This window comes from Alnus glutinosa, chromosome 1 (assembly GCF_958979055.1).
Source record: "Alnus glutinosa chromosome 1, dhAlnGlut1.1, whole genome shotgun sequence".
Classification (NCBI taxonomy): Eukaryota; Viridiplantae; Streptophyta; class Magnoliopsida; order Fagales; family Betulaceae; genus Alnus; species Alnus glutinosa.
Genome location: NC_084886.1, coordinates 28,422,264 through 28,448,981, shown reverse-complemented (window position 1 = coordinate 28,448,981; position 26,718 = coordinate 28,422,264). Strand labels below are relative to the sequence as shown.

The following is a 26,718-nucleotide window of genomic DNA, read 5'->3' as shown; positions in this document are numbered from 1 at the left end:
ACTTGCAAAAACACAAGGTCTTCTGAGAATTTTGATAGAATTTAATGTATAATTCTAACGGATGGTTGAAATTAAAAAAATAAATAAATAAAATTGAAAGATGGATATATATATATATATATATATATATATATATATATATATATCATTTTTAAAGTTTGAGTACTTAATTAAAAAAAAAAATGATGAAAAATCAAGATTTCTAAGTGAAGTTTTTTCCTTTTTATTATTCTGATAGTTTAGTAGTTAGGCCTATTTCAATAGTTGGTTGAGTAGTTAATAGCATGTTTAGGGTTGTATTGGGAAATAGATCTTTTAAAGTCAAAAAGATTTTATTGTTGAAGTTTTTTGCCATTTTTAGAGTTAAAAAAACAAAGAAATACTTTTAGAGTTTTTATATCAAACACGCAAACTTTTTGTTCCGTACAACTTTTTAGTTATTAAAATTATTTTTAAGCTATCTAACGCAATTTCAAACAGGGTCTAAGCATAGTTTGTTAGATTATTAGCTGTGAACTTGTTAAATAGCTTGATGATAGTAATCAAAAGGGCAGTAATCAAATTTGTAAAAATTAGTTTGTAAAGAGGTTTTGGCTACCTCAAATGGCCATTAATCATGTCTTTCTTTTCTTATCTTCTTATCTTCTTTCTTTCTTTCTTCAATTGTTTACAATTCCATCAAATCCTACACCCTTGAGTTTTTATTTATTTTTTTTCGTTTTTTATTATGTGATTATTATTTTTGAGTTGGGCTAAATTTTTTTTTGAGTTGGCTTAAAAACGGGTCGAAAAACAAGGCAGGTAAAACCCGAGTACAATTTTAACTTAAAAAACCAATCCAAACAACTTTTTCAAATATAATCCAATATAATACAATACTCAAACATGTTCTTAAGATCGTTACAAATTGTATCTGAACCCCTCGATCCTACAATAGAGATAGCAAACAATACCAAATGTATTAAATGAGTTGACTTTAAAAATGAGCCAAATTTGGAAAGGTATGTGTTAGTTTATTGGCCACATTCTATTAACAAAATCACTACCATATTAGGGTACTGCTGAAACAAAAACACCATGATTCAAAGAATTTTTCAAAGATATTCAAAATATTTTTACCCAATATGGAAATGGCTTAATATGACAAGTTCAGTGTCACAAGTATCAAGAAATGCAATTTTCGAAAGTCAAGGAAGATTCTAACGCACTTACAGCTCTGCAAAGGCGGTTTCTATTGTGACCGTCCGAACGGCCAGAGGAAGTATTCGGACGCCCACCAGTGTTCGAAGAAGTGTTCGAACACTTTAGCAAACACCAATCACAGAGAGCACTTGTTCGAACAGATGTCCGAACAACCCAGCGAACACCTAGACTCGAGAGCTCATGTTCGATGAGGAGTCTAAACAGTAAACTGAAAAGCTGTGAATAGTGAAGATAGCATGCAATTGTCCGGACGCACTCACTGAAGACTCCTGAAGAAAGCGTGTTATTTGAAGTCGGTTGTTGCTTCACGTCCGGACGTCCTCTGTCCCAGTCTAGACGCCGCCTAGGAAAATTCGAATTTGTGTTAAATTAGATTTTCTAAAGTCTATTTAAAGGGGCTTATAGGCTATTGTTTTATAAGAATTCGGAATTGAATTTCATTGTGTTAAGAGATGGTATTTAGGCAGAGATTGTGAGATCAACTACTTCTCTTAGAGTTTTTCTTTGTGTGTGATTTGATCAACTTGAAGTCTAATTTAGGGAGGAGCCCTAAGTTAAAGCTGTCCATTGAAGACTCCCTCAGACAGGAGGTCTGGTTGGGAAGTGTTCACGTATAGGTATGTATCAAAGTTAAAAGTACGACTACTGCATCGGGTTATGTGAGTACTACTACCTTATAACTAGCTTTGTCTTCTGAATAGTGGATTTCTTAAGTTTAGCTGTTCCGAAGTAGTTTTTCTCTTGGATAAGAGTTTCCACTTCATCACCAAAATATATGTTTTATTTACTTTTCTGTATTTCTATTTTGGTGAATTGTTGATCACACACACTTAAATTAGGAGTCACTGTATATTTTTTAGTATGAAGCCTTTAGTAAATAATCATGCAAGTATATTGGAATGCTCACGGAAGATGTTGAATTAATTTAGACAAGATTTTGAGTAAATTGAACAATCTGATGGAGATTGTAGATATTGAGAACAAAGAACCTTGAAATGACTGAGGAACAACTAGATCAACTGAAATTCATTGAAGAACAATCAATAACAAAAAGATGAATCTATGACAAGCAGGCTATACTATAAAAAAAATAATTAGGCAGCCGCTTAAAGCCCGCAATTAATGAATACTAATAAGAATTTTTTCTATATATTTTTTTTGAAGGCTTAATTATAGTCAATACTTTTTAATTAATGCCTATAATTATAATAATAAGTAATTAAAAATGCTTAATATTATTGCTCCCGCATTTTTATTTGTATAAAATTTTTATTTGTCTATTTAAGTAGTTGACATTTACGATGAAATTTATGAATTTAATTCTCCAACATTCCATTATTAAAATAAACCTTAACAAATTAATAGTATTAAATACCGAAAAATACATATACTCTCTTCAAACTACCACCATATTCTCAATATCCCCATCAAACTACCAATTGTGTCAATCTCCACCCTAAACTACCAAAACAATGTCAATGTCCTCCCAATGACAAAAATACCCTTCATAATTTTTTTTTAATTTATTTTTTAAAAAAATCTTAAAATTATAACAAAAAACTATAAACTATAAAAATAACAAAATAAAAACAGAAAAAACCAAGACAATTAATTTATTTTTTTTTTGTTTTTTTTCTTCTTAAAACTGCAAAAAAAAAAAAAAAAAAGCTGCAAAAAAAACTGAAAAACCAAGGTGATCATTTTGTTTTATTTTTTCTTGTTTTAATTTTTTTTTTTCGTTTTAATTTTTTTTTTTATTTTTCGAAAACAATTAAAACTGCAAAAAAAACTGAAAAACCAAGGTGATCATTTTGTTTTATTTTTTCTTGTTTCAATTTTTTAATTTTTTCGTTTTAATTTTTTTTCTTTCTAATTTATAAGGATATTTTTGTCTTTTTGAAAAAAATTAGGGTCATTTTTATTTTTTTGTTGGCCTTAAGGGAGACAATGACATTGCTTTAATAGTTTAGGAGGGAGATTGGCACAATTGATAGTTTGAAGGAACATTGACAATGGCGTAGTAGTTTAAGGAGGGGTATGTGTACATTTCCCTATTAAATAAAAGAATCAAATAATATTAAAGACATTCTTAAAAAAAAAAAAAAAAAAAAAACATAAAAAGGGGGGGGGGGTTAAATAGAGTATTGGTACTTGTGGTTTGACTTTTTTACTTTTTGCCTTCTGTGCTTCAATTTTTATCACAGAAGATACTTGGACTATGAGAAAAGACGAAAAATGGTATCTTCGTCCAAAAACTAACAATAATCCACGTATCTATTATCAGGTGTTGACACGTGTCATATACATTAAAAAGAATTTTTTTAAAAAAAGCTAATTAATAAAAAACTAAAAATAATTGAAAATAATAAAACTTGAAAAAAAAAGTATTAAAAACGTTTTTTTTAAAAAAAAATTGAGAAAAGAAAAGAAAAGAGGGGGGTGGCCTGGGGGTGGCCGTGGGTGGTTTGCCACCCACAAGGGCCAAACCCCCTTAATTTTTTTTTTGACTGTTTGGCCACCCCTAGAACGATTGGGAAAGGGATGGCCGAATCACCCACATGGCCCTTGAGAGTGTTTCAGCCACCCCCAATGGCCAAATTCCCTTATTACTATTGATATTATTATTATTTTATTCTTTAGCCCTTAGGGTTGGCCGAACCACCCCAATGGGCCACAGGGGTGATTCGGTCACCCTCAGATCAGCCAAGGGTATGGCTCAGCGACCCACCCTTTTTTTTCTCATTTTTTTTTTTAAAGTTTTTAATATTTTTTTTAAAAAGTTTTATTATTTTCAATTTTTATTATTTTTATTAATTTTTAATGCTTTTTATTTTTCAGTTATATATATATATATATATTTTAATGCATATGACACATGTCAACACCTAATAAAAGTTGAAGCATAGGAGAAAAAAAAAAAAAAAATCAAACCACAAGAGGCAAAAAGGTGTTTAACCAAAAATATAAAAAAATAAAAACTCTATTTTTTAACTTTAAACGTTCTATTTTTTAAAACAATAAAAAAAAATAATAATAATAATATTCAATTACGTTATGGGTAGAGATTTTTAAGAAGTTATAACGAGCATTAAACAGCCAAAATTTCAATTAAAATTTAAAATGACAACAATAAATTTTGAGCCTAACTGCCGATTGGATCATTTACAAGAGGCATAATAGTTTACTTTAACATTCAATACTAATAATAAATAATTTATTCCAAATATTAAAAAGGTAGAAATTAAGCTATACAAGTACTCCAACGTTTAGATTTCAATCTTCTCTCTAGGGCTTTCGTCTGTGACCTAGCAGCGAAGGAGGAGCATCTTCTAGTTTGGTTACGGCTATGAAGCATTGTGGGGGTTTTTGTTTCCTTACCCGTCTGATTTTTCCTTTTGTACACCGAATCCTTTGCTGTTGGGGTTTCTCACGGTGGTTCTTGACTAAGATGGTGGAGGATTTATCCAAGTTATGGAGCAAATTCTCTTTATCTGCTGAAGAGAGTGCAGAGGTTGAAATCCAAGAGGAGGCTTTGGAGGAGATCATGACACGGGGGCGCTGGTGTTTGGTGGGCAAACTCCCAGCGGATCAGATGGTGCCGAAGGAAGTGATCAAAAGCACTATGAGGCGGGGGTGAAAATTGATGGGCGCGACTAATTTGAAGGTTCTGGTTGAAAATCTCTTTATCATTGAGTTTGAATATGAATGGGACAAGCCAATGGTTTTGGAAGGTAGACCATAGATTTTTTATGGGAATTTGTTCTCAGTAGAAGATTTTGATGGGTTAACGCCCCCGTCTCATATTAATTTCAAGAAGGCTGTTTTTGGGGTCAGGTTTTACAATCTACCCCTGGCTTGTATGGGTATAGAAACAGGTTTCAAGATTGGCTCCTCTGTTGGTGTTGTGGAAGAAGTAGATGTGCCCTACGATGGAGTGGGGTGGGGGAGAATTTCTCAATTTCTGAGGTTTCGCATTCAATTGGATTTGTCAAAACCCCTAGCACGATGTAACAAGATTGTTATGGATCTAAGGTTTTATGATGTATTTGAGAGATTGAGAGATTGAGATTGGGAGAAATTCTTGTGTTGATACTAAAATCTGATTACACTATTGCACTAGCTAGGAGATTCAAAGAAGCTATGCTAGTTGAGATATTGGATCACAGTTCACCGTGTGAGCCCACATAAGGACGAATTGGGCTTATATAGTCCAATCAGAATAGTAGAGCCCAATCTGTTACACAGATTTAACAAGCCCACTGATTATTACAAGATTACTAAAAAACCCTTCAGTAGTATCTTGAGACTTGAAGCATCAAGCTGGAACCAGCTGTTCAATACTAAGCTCAAAACAAAGCTAACCATCACGTGCGCCAAAGAGACCTATACTAAGCTCTCTCTCTCTTCTCCAGCAAAGTTTGTTCCAACTAAGCTCCATAAGTCACTAAGTAAAACAAACACTAAGAAGCTAACCAATTTTTCAGATCTAGAGAGAGAGAGAGAGAACATGAGAGCCTCAGATAGATCGGCCGGATGGTGGGCATAGGTGCTGCTTCGTGGTGGACTGTGGTGGTTAGAGCTATTAGGTGGTGGTGGGTGGGAGGTGTGGAGGGAAAAAATTTGAGAGAGAGGGAAAAATGAAATGAGACATGATTCCTGTGCTGTTGTCCAGGAATCAAGAGACATGTGTGAATCTCACGTGTGGTGGGTCTTATCACATGGGTCTCACGTAAGACCCACTTCATGTCTCTTATCTCTTGCACAACTGTTGTGTAGAAGACATTAACCAAATAAAACTGAAACCAAAACCACGCACGCAAGAACGCTGTTTTCAATTTGTTTTTTTTTTTTTTTTAAACTATAATGCTACTACGTACGTAGCAAAGCATTAGAGCACTTGTAGTGAACTCACCAAAGTTTAGTAAGATTTTGGCTAAAATTTGCACTTTGGTTATTTTAGCTACCCACTTTTTACAGACATCAAATATCAAACTCTTTAAATATTCTCTACTTCAAATAAATACTATTTTTTTTATTGGTTTTAAAACAACCACTTCCAACTACCATGAAACCAAAATTTATTAGAAATTCAATGTCCATACAGCTCCAACGTCCAACGCCCATACATGCTCCAATGTCATTTTGTGAATTAATGACAATTGATGAGTATAGCTCCAACGCTCATATAAGCTCCAACGCTCATTTTGCTCTTAAAGAGAATTGATGATCAGTACAAAAACCAATACTCATTTTATGCTAAGAATTAATGGAAGTGGTTGGATGTTTGGCTCTTAATGACAATTAATGAGTTCAAAAATGAAAAATCAAAGCCCATACATGCAAAGAAGTAATGGAAGTCCCTGGATGCTTTAATACCAACGTCCATACATGATAAGAAGTAATGGAAGTCCTGGATGCTTCAATACCAACGCCCATAAGAATTAATTGAAGTGGTTGGAAGTACAATTTCCAACATTTGTTCAATCTCTTAAGATTACTAAGAGTGAAATTCAAGCACAACAGGTTGCAGACAAAAAGTTCAAGGTTCAACGTTCAAGGTTCCACTTTAAAATTATATTTAACTTACAGATGTCATACCTTTCTTCCCCATATGGCAAAACAGATTCTCCCTCCATCAAGCTGTCCAGCAGGGATGCTGTTGATGGCATTAAGAAGGAGTCCAGCCCATGCCCATATTACAAGAGGATTAACAGATATGGGAGTGCCTTCCTTAAGCACATTGCCAAGAAGCAGCTTTGCTATAAAAGTTGATGTGCACTAGTTGATACAAACATTCAATTTGTAATGGGCTGCAAGTGGTCAATCTGTTAAGATTACTAAGAGTGAAATCCAAGCACAACAGGTTGCAGACCAAAAACAACAAATCCTTGGAAGACAATATTTTCATTATCAACAGTACGGGACTTGGTTTGAATACATCTCTAAAATCAAACATTTATGGATCACAAACAGATTTTATGGTCTCATAAAGTAACTATTCAACTTATGACAACTAAAACAGAAATGTATGAGGAAATCAACAAGAAGCAAAAAAATCCATATCTATAAGAGATGAACAGCACTGATTATATAATCTATAAGAGATGAAAAAATCTCATATCATTTTTCTCCTATCTCTAAATCATTCACTTCTCTTCTAAAAAAATGTAAACTTCCAAAATTGCAATAGATATTGATAAACATCCACCATCAATCATGAACAAAATAAATCACACTTAAGTTTACTAGATTCAAAATAAGCTAAAGGTTGGCAATGATATCTCCATAAACAATCTGATGTATTAAACAGCAAACCAAGAGATTGGACACCCAAAGAAGTAAAAACTGATACCCAAAGCTAAAGAAAAAAAAAAAATCAATACGAAAGGAGTAAGGTCACAACTTGAGAAATAACAGGAAGCAACAAAATTGAATCATATGAAGCCCTCAACTCCACATCCCCCGGAAAAACAACAGATCCTTGGAAGACAAATAAGGCGTACGCATCACCTGAAACCCAAAAGCCAAATGTAACCAACCAACATATCAAATACACAACCCACATCAAAACAAAATCAAATAATAGCAGAAACACACAATACTTCGCAAGTGCCATTATTCAGCAATCAAAATCATATATCGGGCTTCATTTCATTTGCAAGTGCTAAAATTCCAACAACCGATAAATCCAATGCAAATTAATCTTCCAAACGCCACAAAGATTTTCAAGATTCATGCTCTGAGATCGAACACAGTCAAACCAAATAAAAAACTCACAAGATTAATCACAAAAAAACCATCCATACCCATGAAATTCCTATAGTCTTTGAAAACGTAAAGACCCACGAATTTATGTTTATAGTAATCAAAATCACAAAGACCCACAAAAGAAACCCAATAAAAAGAAAAGCTTAACATACACAGAGTCGGCCACAGATTCAATTTCTCAGATTTTATCAAGATCTCTGCCTACTTATCACGCAAGTCGGCCACAGAGAAGATGAAGAGAGATTCAAGACCCACAAACCAAAAGCAAAATACGAGATTCATAATCAAAATGCATAAACCAAATCATATCTGTGATTCAAAATAAAAACCCATAAACCAAATCAAGTCTGAGATTTAGAATCAAAACCCATAAACCAAATCAAACCTAGGATTCAGAAGGTTGCAAGAGGTTGACACGTGAGAAGAGGCACAAAGGAGCTCACCTTTTTCGCTTCAGGAGATTGAGAACGCGGGAAGGCTAATAAATAAATAAAAAATATGAAGAGACGAGAAAAAGATGGCTCAGCAGACCAGACGAGCAATTTAGCCACTCACCAAATTTACTGTAGCACTGACGAGTTTGTTAAAGACACAATTTTGATGAAACTCGTCTGATTTTAGTAATTTCATCTCTTTGACGAGTTCACTACAAGTGCTCTTACTCATTGGGTTTAAAGACTTTTTTTTTTTTGTGTGCTTTTGTTGAATGTTTTTGAATGGCTTCCATAATATGGTTTGACTGTGGACCCCGATTCCCAATCCAACAACTTTCTCTTTTATGTTATTTTTTTCCGCTCTTTTTTTGGGTCTAAATTTTGAAAGTCTGATGTGTGAATTAGATTCGCCGCGTCCTTCTTAATCGTAATCGTTGATGGCTGCGGTATGCCGGTTTCATCTTGAAACCTTCAGCTTAATTGGCTTCTGGTTTATTAAATTACTTAAACGCCCTTTGAATTTTTTCTCTCTTCTTTTGCCGACACGCTATTACTCCTGTCTTGCTGTTCATACATATAACTAAAATGTCGGGTTCTCATCTTCTCTTCACATGTTATAAAACAATTTCATATGAACTTTATTTTACGGTCAGATGCCTTCTTGCTTCTTCTTCTTTTTCTTTTTTTTAGATATATTTCATGATTTTTTTTATTTTTTATTTTTTATGGAAAGGTACTCTTTCATTAAAAACAACCAAACAGTACAACATCAAACACCACGAAGGTGAACATAATTAGACACCCTAAATGTGTAAATACATCTTAAAACATTACTGACAGTTGCTATTAAAATAACGCAGCCAACATAATGATGTCTCTACGTTGACATACATCTTTACTTGATCAGGGAGTCGGTCACACATTTTGGGCAACTGTCAAAGACTAAGTTAAAATGCACACGAAGCAGACTGTCAAAGGAAACTCAAACAACAACAACACAGGAAAAGCTCAACAGAGAAGCTGTTTGCCAGAAAAACCACCGCCTGTGACGGCGCGTGCAACACACGCGCCGCCACCAGAAACAAACCCATCAACCCTCAACCGCCAAAAACCTCTGATCACCACCAGAACCACTAGCCATGGCGAAAAACCCGAGTTGTGGCCATCATGCGCAGTCCCAATCCGAAAACCACACAGGCGCGTGAAGACCACGCGTCGACCGCCGAGAGACCGCACAACCGTGGGAAGCGGCTGGAGCACCAGAGACTGACGGCGAACAAGGATGAAGGGCGCGTGTCCAACAGAAGATGACGGAAACTCGTAGATCTGGCCTCCAAAAATCTGACAGTGAACAAACTCGACCACGATCTCCGCCATCAACACACCATGGATGGCAAGTTCCCGCCGACACCTTCACCAGAGAACTCTTCTGCCTTTACAAACTAAACAACATAAAAACTAACCTCCCACCGAATCCACACCGGGGAGACTAAACATCCACAACCCAACCGGTTGGGAGACTCAAAACTTCAACAAAAAACCAACTAGCCAAAACCAGGGAGGATGGAGGCGTGGAAGCCTCCCTCCCCCAAACACAAAATCAAACTAACGGTTCTCTCTCTCACTAGAAACGGGAGCTTCTTTTACTCTAGTAATCCAGAAATTAATTCATGATAAGATGAATAAGAGTCACTACAAAAAAAAAAAAAAAAAAAAAAAAAAAAAACATTTATGCTCATAAAATGTTTTCCGTAAAAAAATATTTTTAAGGAAATCATTTTTCGGTGTTTAGCGTGTACGAATAATCACAAATATTTTTAATATTTTCATTCAATCATATTAATCTATAAAAAATAATTTTTATTCACAACATAAAAATATTAATATAAATAATTAAAAAAATTAACTTAATAATTTTAGTTCTGTAAGTGGTCTGGTGGAGGCTCATTGGTAGTCTTGTAATGGTCCGACGGTGGCCCAATGGTTGTCCAATGGTGGCTCGATAGTGGTTTGGCATTGGCCCATGGGTGTCTCGGTGGTGGTACGGGGTGACTAGATGGTGGTTCGACGGTGGCTTGCTGATGGTCCAACGATGGTCCGACAATGGTCTGGGCATGGCTCGGTGGTGGTTTAGGGATGGATTGGTGGTGGTTAGGCGATTGCTCGGTAGTGGTATGGCGATGGTTTGGGGGTGGCTCGGTAGTTGTCAGGCGGTGGCCCAGTGCTGGCTTAGTGGTGGCCGTCTAACGGTTTGAGAAGGAGAAATTCAAATTTGGAAAGTTATTTATGAAATTTAAAAATAAAATTAATTTTCCGAAACTAAAGAAGTTTTTTTGGTCAAACCGAAGAATATTTTTAGTTTAACTATTATTTTCGGTAGCACCAAACACCGAAAAATACGAAAACATCAAAACAAATGAAGGGTGCGTTTGGAATTGCGATTTCGTAGACAATAAGTACAATTTTAAACCAAATCGCAGAACATAAATCGTTTGGGAACTGCGTTTTTAAAAATTGCGATTCGAAAAAGCAGAAAATTTACTTTTTCAAATCGCAGGAAAGATGATGCTTTTTTGAAAACGCAGAATTTTAAAGGTTAATTTGCGATTTTAAAGACTAAACTGGGATTTTGTCAAACGCTTAACTGCGTTTTTAAAAATTACTTTTTTAAATCGCACATTTTAAAATCAGTATTTTAAATCGCAAATCCAAACGGACCCGAAGCCTAGCTGCCTAGCTTCGCTTCTAAAACGTACTGATTAGCACCTTAAATTTTTTGTTTTTATGTATCTAGCAATCTCGTATACCATTTACGAGAAGATATTGAACCTTTTATTACAAGAATGTTAAATGGATATGTTTGATAACAACCAAGTACACGATTTAGTCATGAACTTAAAGCTGGAATTTTTTTCTTTTTTGAAAAACTATCAACTTGGACGGAATTTTTGCTGCCTAAAATTTACTCTTACACTTGAGCTATTTTAAGGTGTGTTTGGTTCGTAGTGATATTCAATATTCGAACCGGGTTTTTATTCAAAAACCCATACCCGGATCCAAGTTAAATAAAACCCATGGATCACTTGAATAAAGTTTGAATAGTTTGAATAAACCTATTATATATTTTTTTTAATTATTTTTTACCATACCAATCATTATACACAACTTTTCATACAATCCAATCATTTCCAATCATTTTATACTATTATAAAACACTTTTTTAAAACCCATCATATATTTTTTATTATTATTTTTTACCATACCAATCATTATACACAACTTTTCATACAATCCAATCACTTTATACTATTATAAAACACTTTTTTCCAATCTTCCAAATTCAACACCCAAACACATATTCAAAAGAATCTAAATTATATTCAACATCCAAACACATTTTCATTGCCTTGAAATCCGTGATCAGATTCTGAATATTATTCATATTCGAAATATTCGATACCCAAACGCACCATCAGTTACCATACTTTAATTTAGTGACATGGGAATAAGAATATGAGTAGGGCTGTTGAGTCTATTATATATGGTGCTATTTTGTTTTACGCTCCAGGAACCTTGTATGAACCTTTTTGACTTGATAATGAGTTAATGTGATGTATAAATTCAAGGAAGATCACACTAATTTGATAATTAAGGACTGCATGTCTAAGGAGATGGCTGTTCTATTTTGATTTTATACTAGTGAGAATGCTTTATTCCTTAAGACAGTGAACGCAGGATTCTTCTGGAACTCTAAAGAGCGTCCGGACATGTTGTCATGACGTTCTGACGTATGCAAACTTGAACTGTTCAGAGCTAGCTTCTTGACATTGATGGGCGTCGGGACGGTTTTGCCACGTCGTCCGGACGGATGTTGCTGACTGAAGAGCGTTCGGACTCTAGACAGGGCCGTTTGGACGGAATCTTGGGATCCGACTTCTCTAAGTTGAAATCTGCACAGAATCTGAACTTCCTAAATAGCATTTTTCATGCTTGTGACACTGAACTTGTCATAATAAGGTTCCTTCCATCTTAGAGAAATAAACTCTAGATAATTTGAAGATTCTAGAATATACGACATCCATGTGAAAATAACATTACATGATAGTGATTTTGTCAACAAAATGCAGCCAATCAAAAACTAACATTAAGGTTTCATAATTTTCAGTCCTTAAGTTTCAATTATGTCGTTAAGGTATCCAAAAGGCTTGGTAAAGTTTATATTTTGTTTTAAATATAGTTTTTATGTTTAAATGGTTTTCAAAATATTATAGTAGCATCGTTGTGATTCCCAAATTCAATTGGGTGTTCCATAAAAGTGTCGTTGTAATGCCCAATTTATATTAAATGTTTTTAGGCATTGGCTATGCTAATACCGTTGCGAGACTCAATTTACTTTAAATATATTTAGACATTGAATATACTAATGTCGTTATAATGTTCAAATTAATTATATATATGGGATTGACTATACTAATGACGTCATAATGCCCAATTTATATTAAATATTTTTAGGCATTTGCTATACTAATGTCGTTGTAATGCTCAAATTACTTTAAAAATATAGTATTTGATGAGCATTGAATGTTGCACATTCAAGCCCCTTAGCTCGCATATATTAGCCTTTAAGTTTTATTGTGATATGATGTTTTGCATTGTTTTTATGTTAACAGCAATCTCAAGAATCAATGGAAAAACACGAGTAATCTTTCGAACTTAAAGGCAAAATCCAGCATTCACCAAGACAAGTGAGCTTGAGCGTAGCACATTGGACTCAAGCGCAAAACCATTCCGCTCGAGCACACATCAGCTAAGCTTGAGTGCATCAGGCCATGAGGCGCAAGCGTGCATCTGGATCTCAAGCGCAATCGAAAGACATTCGCGCATAGGACACCAACCTATTGGGCTCGAGGACACCTCAACTAGGCTCAAGCGCAATAATGCCTAGGATTGAGTGCAATCGTGCAACAGAATTGATAGCAAGACACATAATTTACTTAGGAGTTGTTTTACAATTTCTAATTAGATTAGATGTTCTGATATGTACAAATTCGTGAAAGATTTCACTTGTACTCTCTATAAATACCCTAGACACGTCAAGATTGAAGGAAATAGAGATTAGTTTACTTAAAAGAATAGAAATCAATAAGATTAAAGGCTAGCGTTTTGGAGAAAAAGTGAAGATTTTTCAGCAGGGATTTGGATGGATTTCTCTTCGACAAAGATGATTTCTAGCATCTCAATGAGCGACTAAATCTTCTGTAGGGTATTGATGTAGCTCTTTTCAAGTTGTAATGGTATAATTATGTTTTCTCTTGGAAATTTTATGAATATGGATATTGGTTGTTTTATCTTGAGATTGTTTTTAATGTTTATATTCGATTTTGAAAAATCTTTTATCTTGTCTTAGAAAATTATTTATCTAAATTGAATTCAACTTTCATATTTTTTGTGATTATGTGAAGAATGGTTTTACAACGGTTTTAATAGACACAAAATTAAGAAGGTTTGATAGGCCATACCTAGGAAGAATAAATTGCTTTACACCGTAGTTAGTTTAATTTATGTAAATCGATTTATGCTTGCCAAAAGATGAGTTATTTTTTATCCCTTGATTATGTGTAAGCTAATTAGGATATTTGATAGCCCATGCCTAGGAAGAATGAATTGTTCTACATGCACTCTAGTTTAGGTAAAGTATTCATACCTTTCCGGAAGATGAACTATACTTATTTCTTAATAATTTTTTTTTTTCTTGACGATATCATTGGGTGCTTGACACACACACACACGAGTCATAATATTCATGTACGTGAAATTTTCATGTTAAATGCAATTTAGCATTATGATGAGATTAGAGGTGAGATCAATCCCCTATAACTTCTTCATACTATCTTATTTTTACTTTCACGTTTTTATTTAGTTTCAATTGAAAAACAAAACTTAAACATCTTTTCTAAATTATATTAGAATTAATTTCAGCAACTTAACAACAACCAACAATCCTTGAGGTTTGACACCCTCACATAGACTTATTCTACAAGGATTCATTCTATTGCGAGTGGCTATTTTATTATTAATACACTTAAAACCACATCAGTATCTAGCATTACTCATATGATAAGCCAGAGCCAAGTGGTACCAATTCTCCTACAAACCAAAATTAATGCATTATGGTTTTTGATTTAGAGAAAGGCTAACATCTATGGTAACCTAAGAAGCATATATTAGTCCTTCAATATATATATATATATATATCTTCCATAAAGAGAGATTAGGATTAGAGCTCTGTAAATGAAAGAGCTGCTTGCAAATAGGTTTGGACTCAGCTCAAATTAGTTTAGCTTAAGATTAGTTCATTTACTAAACAAACAGAGTTTGAACAAATTTTTAAGTTCGTTCATTAAACAAACCGAACTCATGTATACTTGACTCAACTTGTATAAGTTTGTATAAACTCATTTAGATTCACTTTTATTATTTTTAACTTTGTAACAAGAACATCTTAAATATTTAAAAAGATAAAAGGAATTTTCTTCATAATGTAATAAATATAGTTTGAATTATTGTAATTGTAAGTCTAGATATGTATGTGTATCTATATGGGTGGGTTTGTGTGTATGTAATATAATGAATGTATATGCATACTACAAGACAAACATATAGACTCGAGATTAGATTGTTTTAGATTCGAATTAATTTATCTAATTAATTCAAATAATAAAATCTTAAGAATAATTAATTAACCGATAACTACTATGAATTTATGAAAAAAAAAAATAAAATGCAATAAATAAGCTAATTGATCAATGGCTTGTGAACAAGTATAGGAGTTTGAACACATTATCTAGATCTAACTTAGCTCGTGTTTGAAAAATAAAAAAATTGAAGAAAGCAAACTTAAACATTCAATATTCTGTTCAATTAGAAGCTTAATTATGATTATAACAAAAAAATTCAAGGATATTGACTAGACGGTACTGGTTGAGGAATAAATTCCCTGCAGTACTCAAAGAAACCCCTTTTAAAGCTTGCTTGATGCCCTGGCCTTCTCATTCCAAAAAACACCCCTTAAATCTTGCTTTATACCCTACTCCTTCCGCGCGTCCAAGAAATTAATACTAATGGAAATAATTAATTAAGAGAGTACGTAAAATGGTTCACTACGTAAAAAGATCCGAACCAATTGAGCGATTAGATTCGATTGATTTAGTTCTTCGTTATAATAGTTTGGTTTTGGATTTTAAAATTACAATTTAAACCGTCCCGGCCATTTAGTTCTTCTTGGGTTGGGACTGGGAGGGGGAGGGTGATCTACCCAATCCAATCAAAATTGAATTTTCTATATTCACTAATTAGTAATTAATATTAATGATCGATAATACCACATGCTTTAAGATTATATATCGTTAATATGCATGGAGTAATAAGTGTATAGCACTCCAATATTAATATTAGCTAGGTCCTGAAATATGTATAGAGTACTCTTTTGAGAAATAACTTAAGTTATATGTTATATTAATTATCTGGGCTTAAATAATTTATTTAAGAAATTGGTTAAATTGCGCGCTTGCTTTGATCAGGTTATTTATTTCGACTTACAAAATAATAATAAAAAAAAAAAAAGAAGAAAAGAAAAAAGAAGAGGAAGCTAGAGAACTTGAAAATAAAAAAAGAGATAGATCCAGTTTTTTAACAAAAAATTAAAGTATATTATCAGAAAGAGGGTATTTATTCATGAGTAATGTATTATTTTTACAAAAAATTAAAAAGAGATCCATAAAATGGAGATGAATCGACCCACCACCCCCCCCCCCCCCCCCCCCCCCCCCCCCAAAAAAAAAAAAAAAAAGAAAAAAGAAAAAGAAAAAGAAAGAAAGAAAAGACTTGAATTAGCTAGTTTGAATTCATATGTAATTTGATCCAGTTTTTCAAAATTGAAATAAATTGACTAAAAATTCTCATAATATTGGGACGAAACGAATGGAGTTGAACACGGATTAGGAAAGAAGTATTCTTTGTTTGGAGTCAAAGAGAAATTCGGGGGTCTATTTGATGCGTTCCACTTTCCATCGGACTTTGGAACCAACTAGCTATAGCTAGCTATTATATATATTGTTCCGGGCAAATGACGTGGTCAAATTGGGCGGCCGGGCGATTTGAATGTGTCTAGCTCGTTCCACGTGGTTTAATGGTCAACGTTGTGAGATTGTATTGAATTCTAGAAAATCAAGAATTAAAGCACACATATATGTTTCCTTGGGGTAGTGCATATATCTCACACACAGGAAACAGGGAGTAGACAGTATTACCATAAACGGTCTTTACGTCTCCTCCAACCAATTACGGTACCCAAAACCCTACTTTCGTCGAATATAAATATGCATACATGATACATTGTCCCTCGGACCCTCCTCCTACTATACGTACTGTGTTTAAATTTGTTCATCAATTATATCAACCATGGTGCTCTCAAAACCAGCTTCCGAGTCCGACCTCTCGGTGCTTTCAACCTCGGCCTCTCGCTATGTCCGGGATTCTCTCCCGAGGTATACGTTCAATCCCATCATCATGATCACCCATTCACCCTTGTTCTTGTTCTTGTTCTTGTTGTTTTTGATAATTAAGTAACTATAAAAAGGTTTTGTTGATATACGTACGTACATGCTGCAGGTATAAGATGCCGGAGAACTCGATTCCAAAGGAGGCTGCTTATCAAGTCATACACGATGAGTTGCTGCTTGATTTCAGGCCAAAGCTGAACCTGGCTTCCTTCGTCACCACTTTGATGGAACCCGAGTGCGACAAACTAATCATGGAGTCCATCAACAAGAATTACGTAGACATGGATGAGTACCCTGTTACCACCGACCTTCATGTATCTCTCTCTCTCTCTCTCTCTCTCTCTCTCTCTCTCTCTCTAGTTAAACAAAAGAAGGCTTAATTACAAGTAAAAGAAAAGACCGAAGAATGAGTCGTCTTTTTAACCGGAAGTCAAAAAACCTCAAAATTTTGGTCCAAATGTCAAAAACTTTTCTTCAGTACTTGGCTAAACGAAATTGTCAGAACCTAGCTGTTGTAAAAGTGATAGATTTAGGAGGAATGATTATGAGTGTAATCACCATCCTCCTCCTCCTGCTCCTGTATTAATTTCTTTTATCCTCTCATTTTTTTTAAAATTACTATTAAATTTGTGAAGTCTTTATGAATTCTACATCACTTCAGATCTAATGGTGATTGAGAAAAAGACAGGAGGAGGAAGGTGTATAGCACACATCAATATTTAATATCTACACCTACATGTCCATCAATTATATATCGATCGATTGCATCTTAAGCATTGGTTGTTGATAATTAGTCATGTGTTAAGCATTGATGGGTTGGAGTTATATATATTCCAAAATTAAATGCTTTTCTTGGTGTTGAATATAAATGAGTTTGTCTATCTTTTTTTTTTTTATTATTATTTTTATTTTGTAGTTGTTATTTTTAAAATTTGGAAGTAAACTGGAAGAGTTAGCTGAAGCTCCCCGATCATAATGATTTTGTATGTGATTTATTGGTATATATAGAATCGGTGCGTGAACATGATAGCACATCTATTTAATGCTCCGCTTGGAGACTCTGAGGCTGCAATTGGAGTTGGAACAGTGGGCTCATCTGAGGCTATTATGCTTGCTGGCCTTGCATTCAAGAGGAAGTGGCAGAACAAGCGGAAGGCCCAAGGAAAACCTTATGACAACCCCAACATTGTCACTGGTGCCAATGTTCAGGTATATATATAGGCTTTTTTTTAATAAGGTTTTATTTTATTATTATCTTAAAAAGAGAGATTCAAACTAATGATCTATATATACTATCCGGAGTTAATCTTTTGGCTGGCATTAGTTTGCACGTGTCTGTATATATGACAATAATTTAACAGTAATTGATGTTATTTAAGTTTATAATGATTGACTATATATATAAATAATACATTGTTTTTATATATGTATATAGGTGTGCTGGGAAAAATTTGCAAGATACTTTGAGGTGGAGCTGAAGGAAGTGAAGGTGAGAGAAGGGTACTATGTAATGGACCCTGTCAAAGCGGTGGAAATGGTGGATGAGAACACTATTTGTGTAGCTGCTATCTTGGGCTCGACCTATAATGGAGAATTCGAAGATGTGAAGCTCTTAAACGATCTCTTGCTAGAAAAGAACAAGCAAAGTGGGTACGTACGAACCACATGCATGCACATATACTTCTTTAGATTAGCTAGCTAGTTCAAAATTTTGATGGAGTCAATCGATCCAAATCTAATAATTTAATTAATTAATTTGCAGATGGGATACTCCTATTCATGTTGATGCGGCTAGTGGCGGATTCATTGCACCCTTCATTTATCCAGAGCTTGAATGGGATTTCCGCCTTCCGCTGGTAAGGAGCATCAATGTTAGTGGGCATAAGTATGGCCTTGTTTATGCCGGAATTGGGTGGGTTATTTGGAGGACCAAAGATGACCTCCCTGAAGATCTTGTCTTCCGCATCAAGTACCTTGGAGCTGAGCAGTCCACGTTCACCCTCAACTTCTCCAAAGGTCGGTCACCAAATCAGCTTCTTAATTAACTATATACTTTTAGCTATATATATATATATATATAACACCAGCTTGTAAATGTTTTGCAGGTTCTAGCCAAATTATTGCTCAATATTATCAACTAATCCGCATGGGCCAGGAGGTAATTAATTAATTATAAAGTTACAATTACTATAAATACTAATTAAATCATGGATCAGAAGTAATTAATTAAGTTGACATAATATATTATATATGTAATATATCAGGGGTATCGTAATATCATGGAGAACTGTCACGAAAACGCTATGGCGCTCAAGGAAGGATTGGAGAAGACCGGGCGGTTTAACATATTGTCGAAGGATAATGGGGTACCAGTGGTAGCCTTTTCTCTCAAGAAGAAGGAGGGCGGGCCTGATGAGTTTGAGCTGTCTGAAATGTTGCGGCGCTACGGTTGGATTGTGCCTGCGTATCCCATGCCACCAGATGCGGAGCATGTGACGGTGCTCCGTGCTGTGATTAGGGCGGAGTTCTCACGAACATTGGCTGAGCGCCTTGTTCATGACATCACAAATGTACTCCATGAACTTGATCACAAGCACCCTCCAAAACCCTGCCTGACTACTACTCGTGATGATCAAGAGAAACAAGTGTCAGCTGACACTGCTGCTCATCAAGAAAAGAGAAAGACTACTGACTTGGAGACACAAAGGGAAATCACCACATACTGGAGGAATTATGTCATTGCTCAGAAAGCAATCAAGCGCCAAAAAGTCGTGGCCACCTAGCTAGCCTCCTAATTAAGCTTATTACAAAAAACCAACATCATTAATTTTGAGTTTATTTCTCTTTAATTTATTGTAATGCTTCAATTCATTTTTGGCTACTTGATAACGTACGTACGTACACAGTACTGACAGTTAATTTTTGAGATTTGCTGCTATAAGATATATAAGATTTTTTCTTTTTCAAAATTTCTGATTGCCATTAATTTTTCCTTTTCTATTTTCCTTTTCCAATTTTTTCTTTTTGACAAAAACAACTTCAGTAATAATTTAAGAAATACCAAGAACACCGACCAAACCCCCATTGGCAGGTGCAATCAGGACGCATTCTTTACATCTTGGTCAAAGTACTAGAGCCATTCAATATTCATTCGTATAAGAAACAAGGAGAAGATTTGGAAATTCCAATTGGACCCAATCCAATGGAGGATCTGAAATCGTCCCCTAAAATTAAGCCAAATCCAAGTTTACTTTTAGTAATCTCCTGCTGCGCCAAATCAAGTTCCTACTTCCTAACCTCAATCCCCAAATTAAAAATCACATTTTCTTCCCAATCAAAAAAATTATCACCGTTAACCATGCACTGGAACCTGAAAAGAATCATCTTTTGAAGCAATATTATGAACAGCTGCAATTACTATGGAAAAATAAAATACTTTAATGCTATAAAATAACTATATTTAAATTAGCCAACGTCAATTTAATTGTAAATAATAACCTTCATGTGAGTAGAGGTTACATCACGCATAAATTTATAAAATAACTTTATTAATAAGACTAGTAAATTTAGACACTAACAAATAAAATTTTTCATACATGTGGGCCTAGGAAAAAAATTATTTTTAATGCCTAATTTACCATCTCATTCTAATTAAATTATAAAGATAATAACTTCCCTTTATGGAAATATGGGGCCAAGTCATTAAATTTGTGATTTAATTACAACATAGATGTAAATTATCTTTATGAGGTTTATGTAAATAATCTTTGTGAGATAATCATTATAAATTTAGAATGTTGTGGCCACATCTAAAAATATTATGACACTTACGAATTCAATAACATCTAATTACCATATAGATGCCAAAAATCCTCTTTGGAGTTTTATAATTTTTTTTTTATATGATTATCATTATGGTTTAAGATTGTTGGGAATAATCCCGTTAGGCCCGGCCCATTCAGTAGATTGTGGGCCTCTAAACCCACAATTGCAGGATCACAGGCTCTAAGTCTGCAAGGCACAAGTCCACAGTTACAGAGTTTAGGCCCCTAAAAACCCCGAGAAGAGACTGCCTCGGGAATCGACATGATTAACTAGAGGCAGCAACTTGTGATCCAGAGAAATCCAAGATCACACATAGTTCCCAAAAATTCAAGACCAGATTCAATCCCAGCTAATCTACCTAGAATCTTACCCCGAGATAAGTAAGGAAAGAGTCCCAATTTGAGTAGAATAAGGATTTCGAGTCCAAGCCTAACTCTGGGGGCGTTCCAAGGTCAAGAGAAGAGTGTGAAGCCCTAATGTAGGTTCCTCTTACCTCAACCTCCTAGCCTATAAATAAGCCCCTATACCAGGTATGAAAAAAAAAAAAAATAAATATTATTGTGTACTTATTATTTACTTCTCCCTCATAAACTTAAGCATTAGAGTGAGATCCATCAATAACCCCAGTGCGTTCTCATAACGGTGTTGGTTTTTTACAATGATCGCAAATTCAAGGGATGGGAAGAACATCAAATAATGTGTAGTTCACACCATACTGAAAACTGTATCAAAAGTTTGGCGCTGTCTGTAGGAACATCTTTCTGTTCTCAATAAAATATATCTATTATGGCAATAACCACATGCTTCAACAGCCAATTCACCCAGCCAAGAAGACAGCAACCAGTCATTTAGCCCAATTTTCCCCCTGAAGGCCAAAATGATCCATCACCTCCTCCACTATTTGCCCCCCCTTGGGTGGTGGAGATCAGAACCAGATGGCAGCATTGGAAGCCCTGATTGTAGCCATGACATGACAAAATGCAGAGCTACTGCTCCGCATCCCTAAGCAATCTCATTTTGAGATTAGCCAAAAGGAGCATAGGGAGGACGTGCAGAACAATCGCGCAGACGACCATCATGAAGACAACTTTTACGGGGAGGATCACAAGAGGGTGACCCCCCGGGAATAAACAACGATGGGGTTAATTTTCGGAGGAATTGAGGGGGAGATGCCGGGGATTTAGGTAGAAAGGTTGTCGATTTGGAGAAAAAGTGCTCCAGCATGGCCCGGGAGATGGAAAAGAAGGAAAAAGGAATCATGGTCATAGTGGACAAACTCTTGCTGGGCAGTGTGTGATCCCGAGAAATTTGGGATTACACCTAGTTCCCGGAAATCCAAGACCAGATTCAATCCCAAATAATCTACCTAGAATCTTACTCTGAGATAAGTAAGGAAAGAGTCCCAATTTGAGTAGAAGAATGATTCCGACACTACAAAAAAAATGACTATTTCTTAACGGTTTTTAGAACCGTCTAGAATTAAAAGTTTATAAACGTTTTTTTTGAAAACCGTCTGTAAAAAATAAATCAAGACGGTTTAAATCAAATCGTCTGAAAAAATACAGACGGTTTTAACTAAACCGTCTTTAAATTTATATTTCTAGACGGTTTTTAATCAATCCGTCTGGAAAATACAGACGGTTTGGTTAAAATAGTCTGGAAAAATCCAGACAGTTTGATTAAAAACCGTCCAAAAATAGAAATTTAAATTTTTTTCAATTTTTTCCAGACGGTTTGATTCAAACCGTCTGGATTTATTTTTATGAATTTTTCGTTCTTAATCTCCTGCCCGTCCTTTACTTTCCCTGCTAAATCCCTAATGTCCCTCCGACCCTCCCCATACACTCAGCCTCCTCCCCCCAACGCCTCTCTCTCTCTCTCTCTCTCTCCCTCTCTCCCGTCGGTTCAGCGACCCAGGTCGACCACCATGAGGCAACTGCTAGTAAGGTTGTAGCATACTCGAGTCTCTGATCTCGAGTCTCTCTCTCACCCTCTCTTTTTTCCCCTCAGCAACGTACTACCCCTCGGTCTGTCCACCACCGATATCCGGCGTCATTTCCAGCACAAGAGCGTCAAGGCACAGATCTGGGACACAGCCGACCAAGAACGGTACCCTCGGCCAAGATCTGGGACACAGTCAGCCAGATCTGGGCTCTTGTTTATTTGTATGTGGGTTTGAGATTTTGTGTTAATCTGATTTGTAAAAATTGGGAAATTAGGCGAAGTTTGTGAATTTTTGGGTGTTTTGGAAGTTTTTCTTGGATTTTCAACTTCGAGAATGAGCTTCGGTGCTTTTGGTTTATTTACTGCAAAGATTGATTTTTTATTTAGATTATTTGATGTCCAGCTTCTCATATTTCTCTGCTTTGTTTGGTTGCTGATAAAATACATTTGCATGATCAGATTGTGATATATATCTTAGGTTGTGTTGCATCATTTCAAGTGAAACAACTAAAAACATAGGATTTTTTATTTTTTATTTTTTACGATTTCTTCAGGAGTACTCTCATTCTCGCCGAGTACCAATGGGAAAAGGAGCGCAAGACTGGAAAAGGAGAGAAATTTGATGGAAAATGAGAGAAAATTTGATGCAAAAAGAGGTTCACGAGTGCGAGGAAAAAGAGAAAAATTTTGATGCGGGATTGATCTTTGAACCAAGAGACATTATTATTATTAAAAAATAATTATTATTATTATTATAATTGAAAGAAAAAAAAAAAGAAAAAGAAAAAAAGAAAAAGAAAAAAGATTCTGGACGGTTTTTGAGTAAAACCGTCTGGAATTGCGGATGGTTTTGCCCAAACCGTCTGTAACCCAAATTAGCGACCCATTTTCCTGGACAGTTTGAAATCGTCCAGAAAAAACCGTCTAGACCGTTTTTTCCAATGAAACCGTCCAGAAATCCTGATCTTTTTGTAGTGCGAGTCCAAGCCTAAGTTTGGGGGCGTTCTTAGTCAAGAGAAAAGCATGAAGCCCTAATGTAGGCTCCTCTTACCTCAACCTCCTAGCATATAAATAGGCACGCCCCTATACCAGGTATAAAAAAAAAAAAAAAAAAAAAGAACACAAAAATTATTGTATTCTTATATACTTCTCCCTCGTAAACTTACGTAAGCATCGGAGTGAGATCTACTAGCGACCCCAGTGCGTTATCATAATGGTGTTGGTTTTTTGCAATGATCGTGAATTCAAGGAACGGAAAGACCATCGAAGGACGTGTAGTTCACAACATATATCAAAAACTGTACCAACAAATATGTTGGGGCTAGCTAGTACTCCTCAGTCAATATTCGCTGCTATATAATGGGCCAATGGCATCATTAAACTTCAATCTTTAATATAAATAATAAAATAAGCGTCTATATATGTTTGTGAAATTAAAAACCAAAAGTATGAACATAAATCATATCACATGATTCAGGTCAATATTTAAATAATGAATAAAATAACTAGTAAAAAAAACAAAGATGGATGGCTCAGTGGTCAAGGCCTTGGCCTATAGTGATCAACCCCATGATCTGGTTCAATTCAAACCACCCAAAATAAACTAAAGTATAAAGCTCTTTTTTTTTTTAAAAAAAAATGATTATTATTGTTATTATTACGCATTCAACCAAGTTTATGAGCGCATGAACACGGCAAAAACCGACAATCCATGATTAAAAAAACATATGATTTTTGTTTTTAATATTGCTATTAGTACTACTGTACAGTATCCAACCAAAAGACATGAATTGATGAGATACGATGGCTCATGCAAAGTGTTTCTCGCATCAACGACAAAAATTAATTCTGAGCAAATTAAATAGCCCAAGGCTAGGTTCGTAACTCTGATATCACATAAAATAATAATATGCTAGAATACCGGGCCGAAAAATATATATATATATATATATATATATATATTTAAAATTACTTCAATTCCAACCATATTTGTTGAAGTCAAAAAACTTCAGCAACAAAAATTCTAAGGAAATGTTTAATTAGTAGATCGAGCGCTAAGTGTCTTCTAATATATACCCACTGATTAATACTTTATTGAGGGAATGAACAAGATCGATCAGTTCTCTATTAATTATAGACTAGGTGAGGGTCTTTCAATTAAACCTTTTTCTTAATTATTAATTCCTCCCATCAAAGAATAATAATAAAAATAAATTGTATTAAGAGATTTCTAGAACTGACAGTACTGCAACTAGCAGCTTGAATGTTCACACTTGTTTTCATGGATCCCACCTACCGCGCGAAGAGTATCTAAGAACATGCGCACTCTACTTAATTAATTGGGGAACCAAAATCATATGTGTCACATTTTTATGGTAGGAATTTGAGTGGGATAATTTTATCCAAATAATTTAAATGATTAACATGTTGAAGATAGTAAGGCACAACCACCCCACTAACTAGTTCAAAAGATTGTTATATATATATATAGTTTCGTCCTAGCTAGTGTATCTCAATTAATTAATTAATTTGAAGGATATATCGTATCGATGGCCTCCAACAGTACCAAAGCATGCCTTGTGGCCGTGTTGGCGTTCATGCTTGCTTGGGCGGCGGCCTTTGTTGTTGATGCAGCCGGAGAGTGTGGGAAGACACCCATTAAGTCGGCGGCTGCAAGCTTGAGCCCTTGCTTGAGTGCAGCTGGGAATGCTAGGGCTAAGGTTCCACCAACATGTTGCACCAAAGTTGGTGCCATGATCAAGATGTCACCCAAATGCCTTTGTGCTGTCTTGCTCTCACCTCTGGCAAAGCAGGCTGGGATCAAGCCCGCCATTGCTATTACTATTCCAAAGCGCTGCAGCATCAGTAACCGATCAGCTGGAAAGAAGTGTGGAAGTAAGTAGCCATTTCTTTTCTAAATAATCACTTTTAATTTAATTCATATATATATATATATATATATATATATATATATATTTGACGGCCAACGGGTACAACTACTCCAACCCCGATTCTATTACATACATATATATATATACATACACACATACATGAGGGAGCTAGCTAGAGATTGTGAAAGTGCTAATTAATACACTAATAGTAGCACTTTTTTGCTTCTAATTAGATAGTGCACCGGCCGTGCACGCTTGCTTTGTCGCACGAAATAAAAATAAGAAATGTCAATGCATCGATCTGACATATATATATATATATATAGGTCGAATGGAACAAGCTAGGTTGACATAAAATATATATGCTTGTCCTTTGATTTTTTTTATAAAGTTTTCAGCTTTTATTTTATTTTATTTTTTTTAATTATAAAGTTTCCCTATTCCTCTTTGCAGGTTACACCGTCCCTTGAGAATGAAAGGAAAGCTGAATGGAAAGCCCCATCGTCGTCATGGGAGAAGAGAAACATGATCAATCTAATGTTATGTGTAGGAGGATAAGGTGCATGTAGCTAGTAAATAAGAGTTGCCCTATTGGGTCATGTCCTGTTAGATAATTGACCCATATTATGGCATTAATTAATTAATAATTATAATATGTCGTTGAAAAAAAAACTTTTATAATATATATGTTGTTGAACAATGTAATGCCAGATCGATGTGTTTATATTTAGCTTATCGACTTGTTTTCTTTCAGTTCATTTTTTACTTGTTTCGAACTTATGTGATAATAAAATTAACCAGAAAAGCGCGTTAATAAAGAGGTGTAACAGTAGTCAAGAGAAGATTGAGAAAAAGAAAAAGAAAAGCAAAAAGGGGCCATCCACGAACTATATATGTAATATTATTCCTTGTTAATGGGGGAAGGATAAGATACAAAATCACTTCAATTAAGGACCTGTTTGAGTTTGTAATTTCAAAAGGTTTTCAAACAGATTATTTTTTACGATTTGATTTAAAATCGCATTTTTTCTTTACGAAATCGCAATCTCAAACGCGTCCAATTTTCAGTTTGGTTCACAATTCACTACATTT

The 26,718-nt window shown here is 34.9% G+C and overlaps 2 protein-coding genes across 2 annotated transcripts; both read left to right on the top strand.

The window, feature by feature from the left end:
- Positions 1-16,703: 16,703 nt before the first annotated feature.
- Positions 16,704-19,929, top strand: LOC133858741 (glutamate decarboxylase 4-like). The gene is made up of 7 exons (XM_062294207.1): positions 16,704-16,951; positions 17,076-17,280; positions 17,975-18,175; positions 18,402-18,616; positions 18,729-18,982; positions 19,072-19,124; positions 19,231-19,929. Exons 1-7 carry the CDS (start codon positions 16,866-16,868, stop codon positions 19,747-19,749), a joined length of 1,533 nt encoding a protein of 510 aa, XP_062150191.1. The 5' UTR covers positions 16,704-16,865; the 3' UTR covers positions 19,750-19,929.
- A 5,330-nt stretch (positions 19,930-25,259) lies between these two features.
- Positions 25,260-26,356, top strand: LOC133858739 (non-specific lipid transfer protein GPI-anchored 15). Its single transcript, XM_062294206.1, has 2 exons — positions 25,260-25,630; positions 26,080-26,356. The coding sequence occupies exons 1-2, from the start codon at positions 25,285-25,287 to the stop codon at positions 26,094-26,096; spliced, it is 363 nt and encodes a 120-aa protein (XP_062150190.1). The 5' UTR covers positions 25,260-25,284; the 3' UTR covers positions 26,097-26,356.
- The last annotated feature ends 362 nt before the right edge of the window (positions 26,357-26,718 follow it).

What these genes read in the sequence shown, in the direction of transcription:
- LOC133858739 (XM_062294206.1), top strand. Translation starts at nt 25,285, where the DNA reads ATGGCCTCCAACAGTACCAAAGCATGCCTTGTGGCCGTGTTGGCGTTC.
- LOC133858741 (XM_062294207.1), top strand. Translation starts at nt 16,866, where the DNA reads ATGGTGCTCTCAAAACCAGCTTCCGAGTCCGACCTCTCGGTGCTTTCA. An exon ending in TCACTGGTGCCAATGTTCAG is followed by an intron (nt 18,176 to 18,401) that starts GTATATATATAG and finishes ATATGTATATAG; the next exon opens with GTGTGCTGGGAAAAATTTGC. An exon ending in CACCCTCAACTTCTCCAAAG is followed by an intron (nt 18,983 to 19,071) that starts GTCGGTCACCAA and finishes AATGTTTTGCAG; the next exon opens with GTTCTAGCCAAATTATTGCT.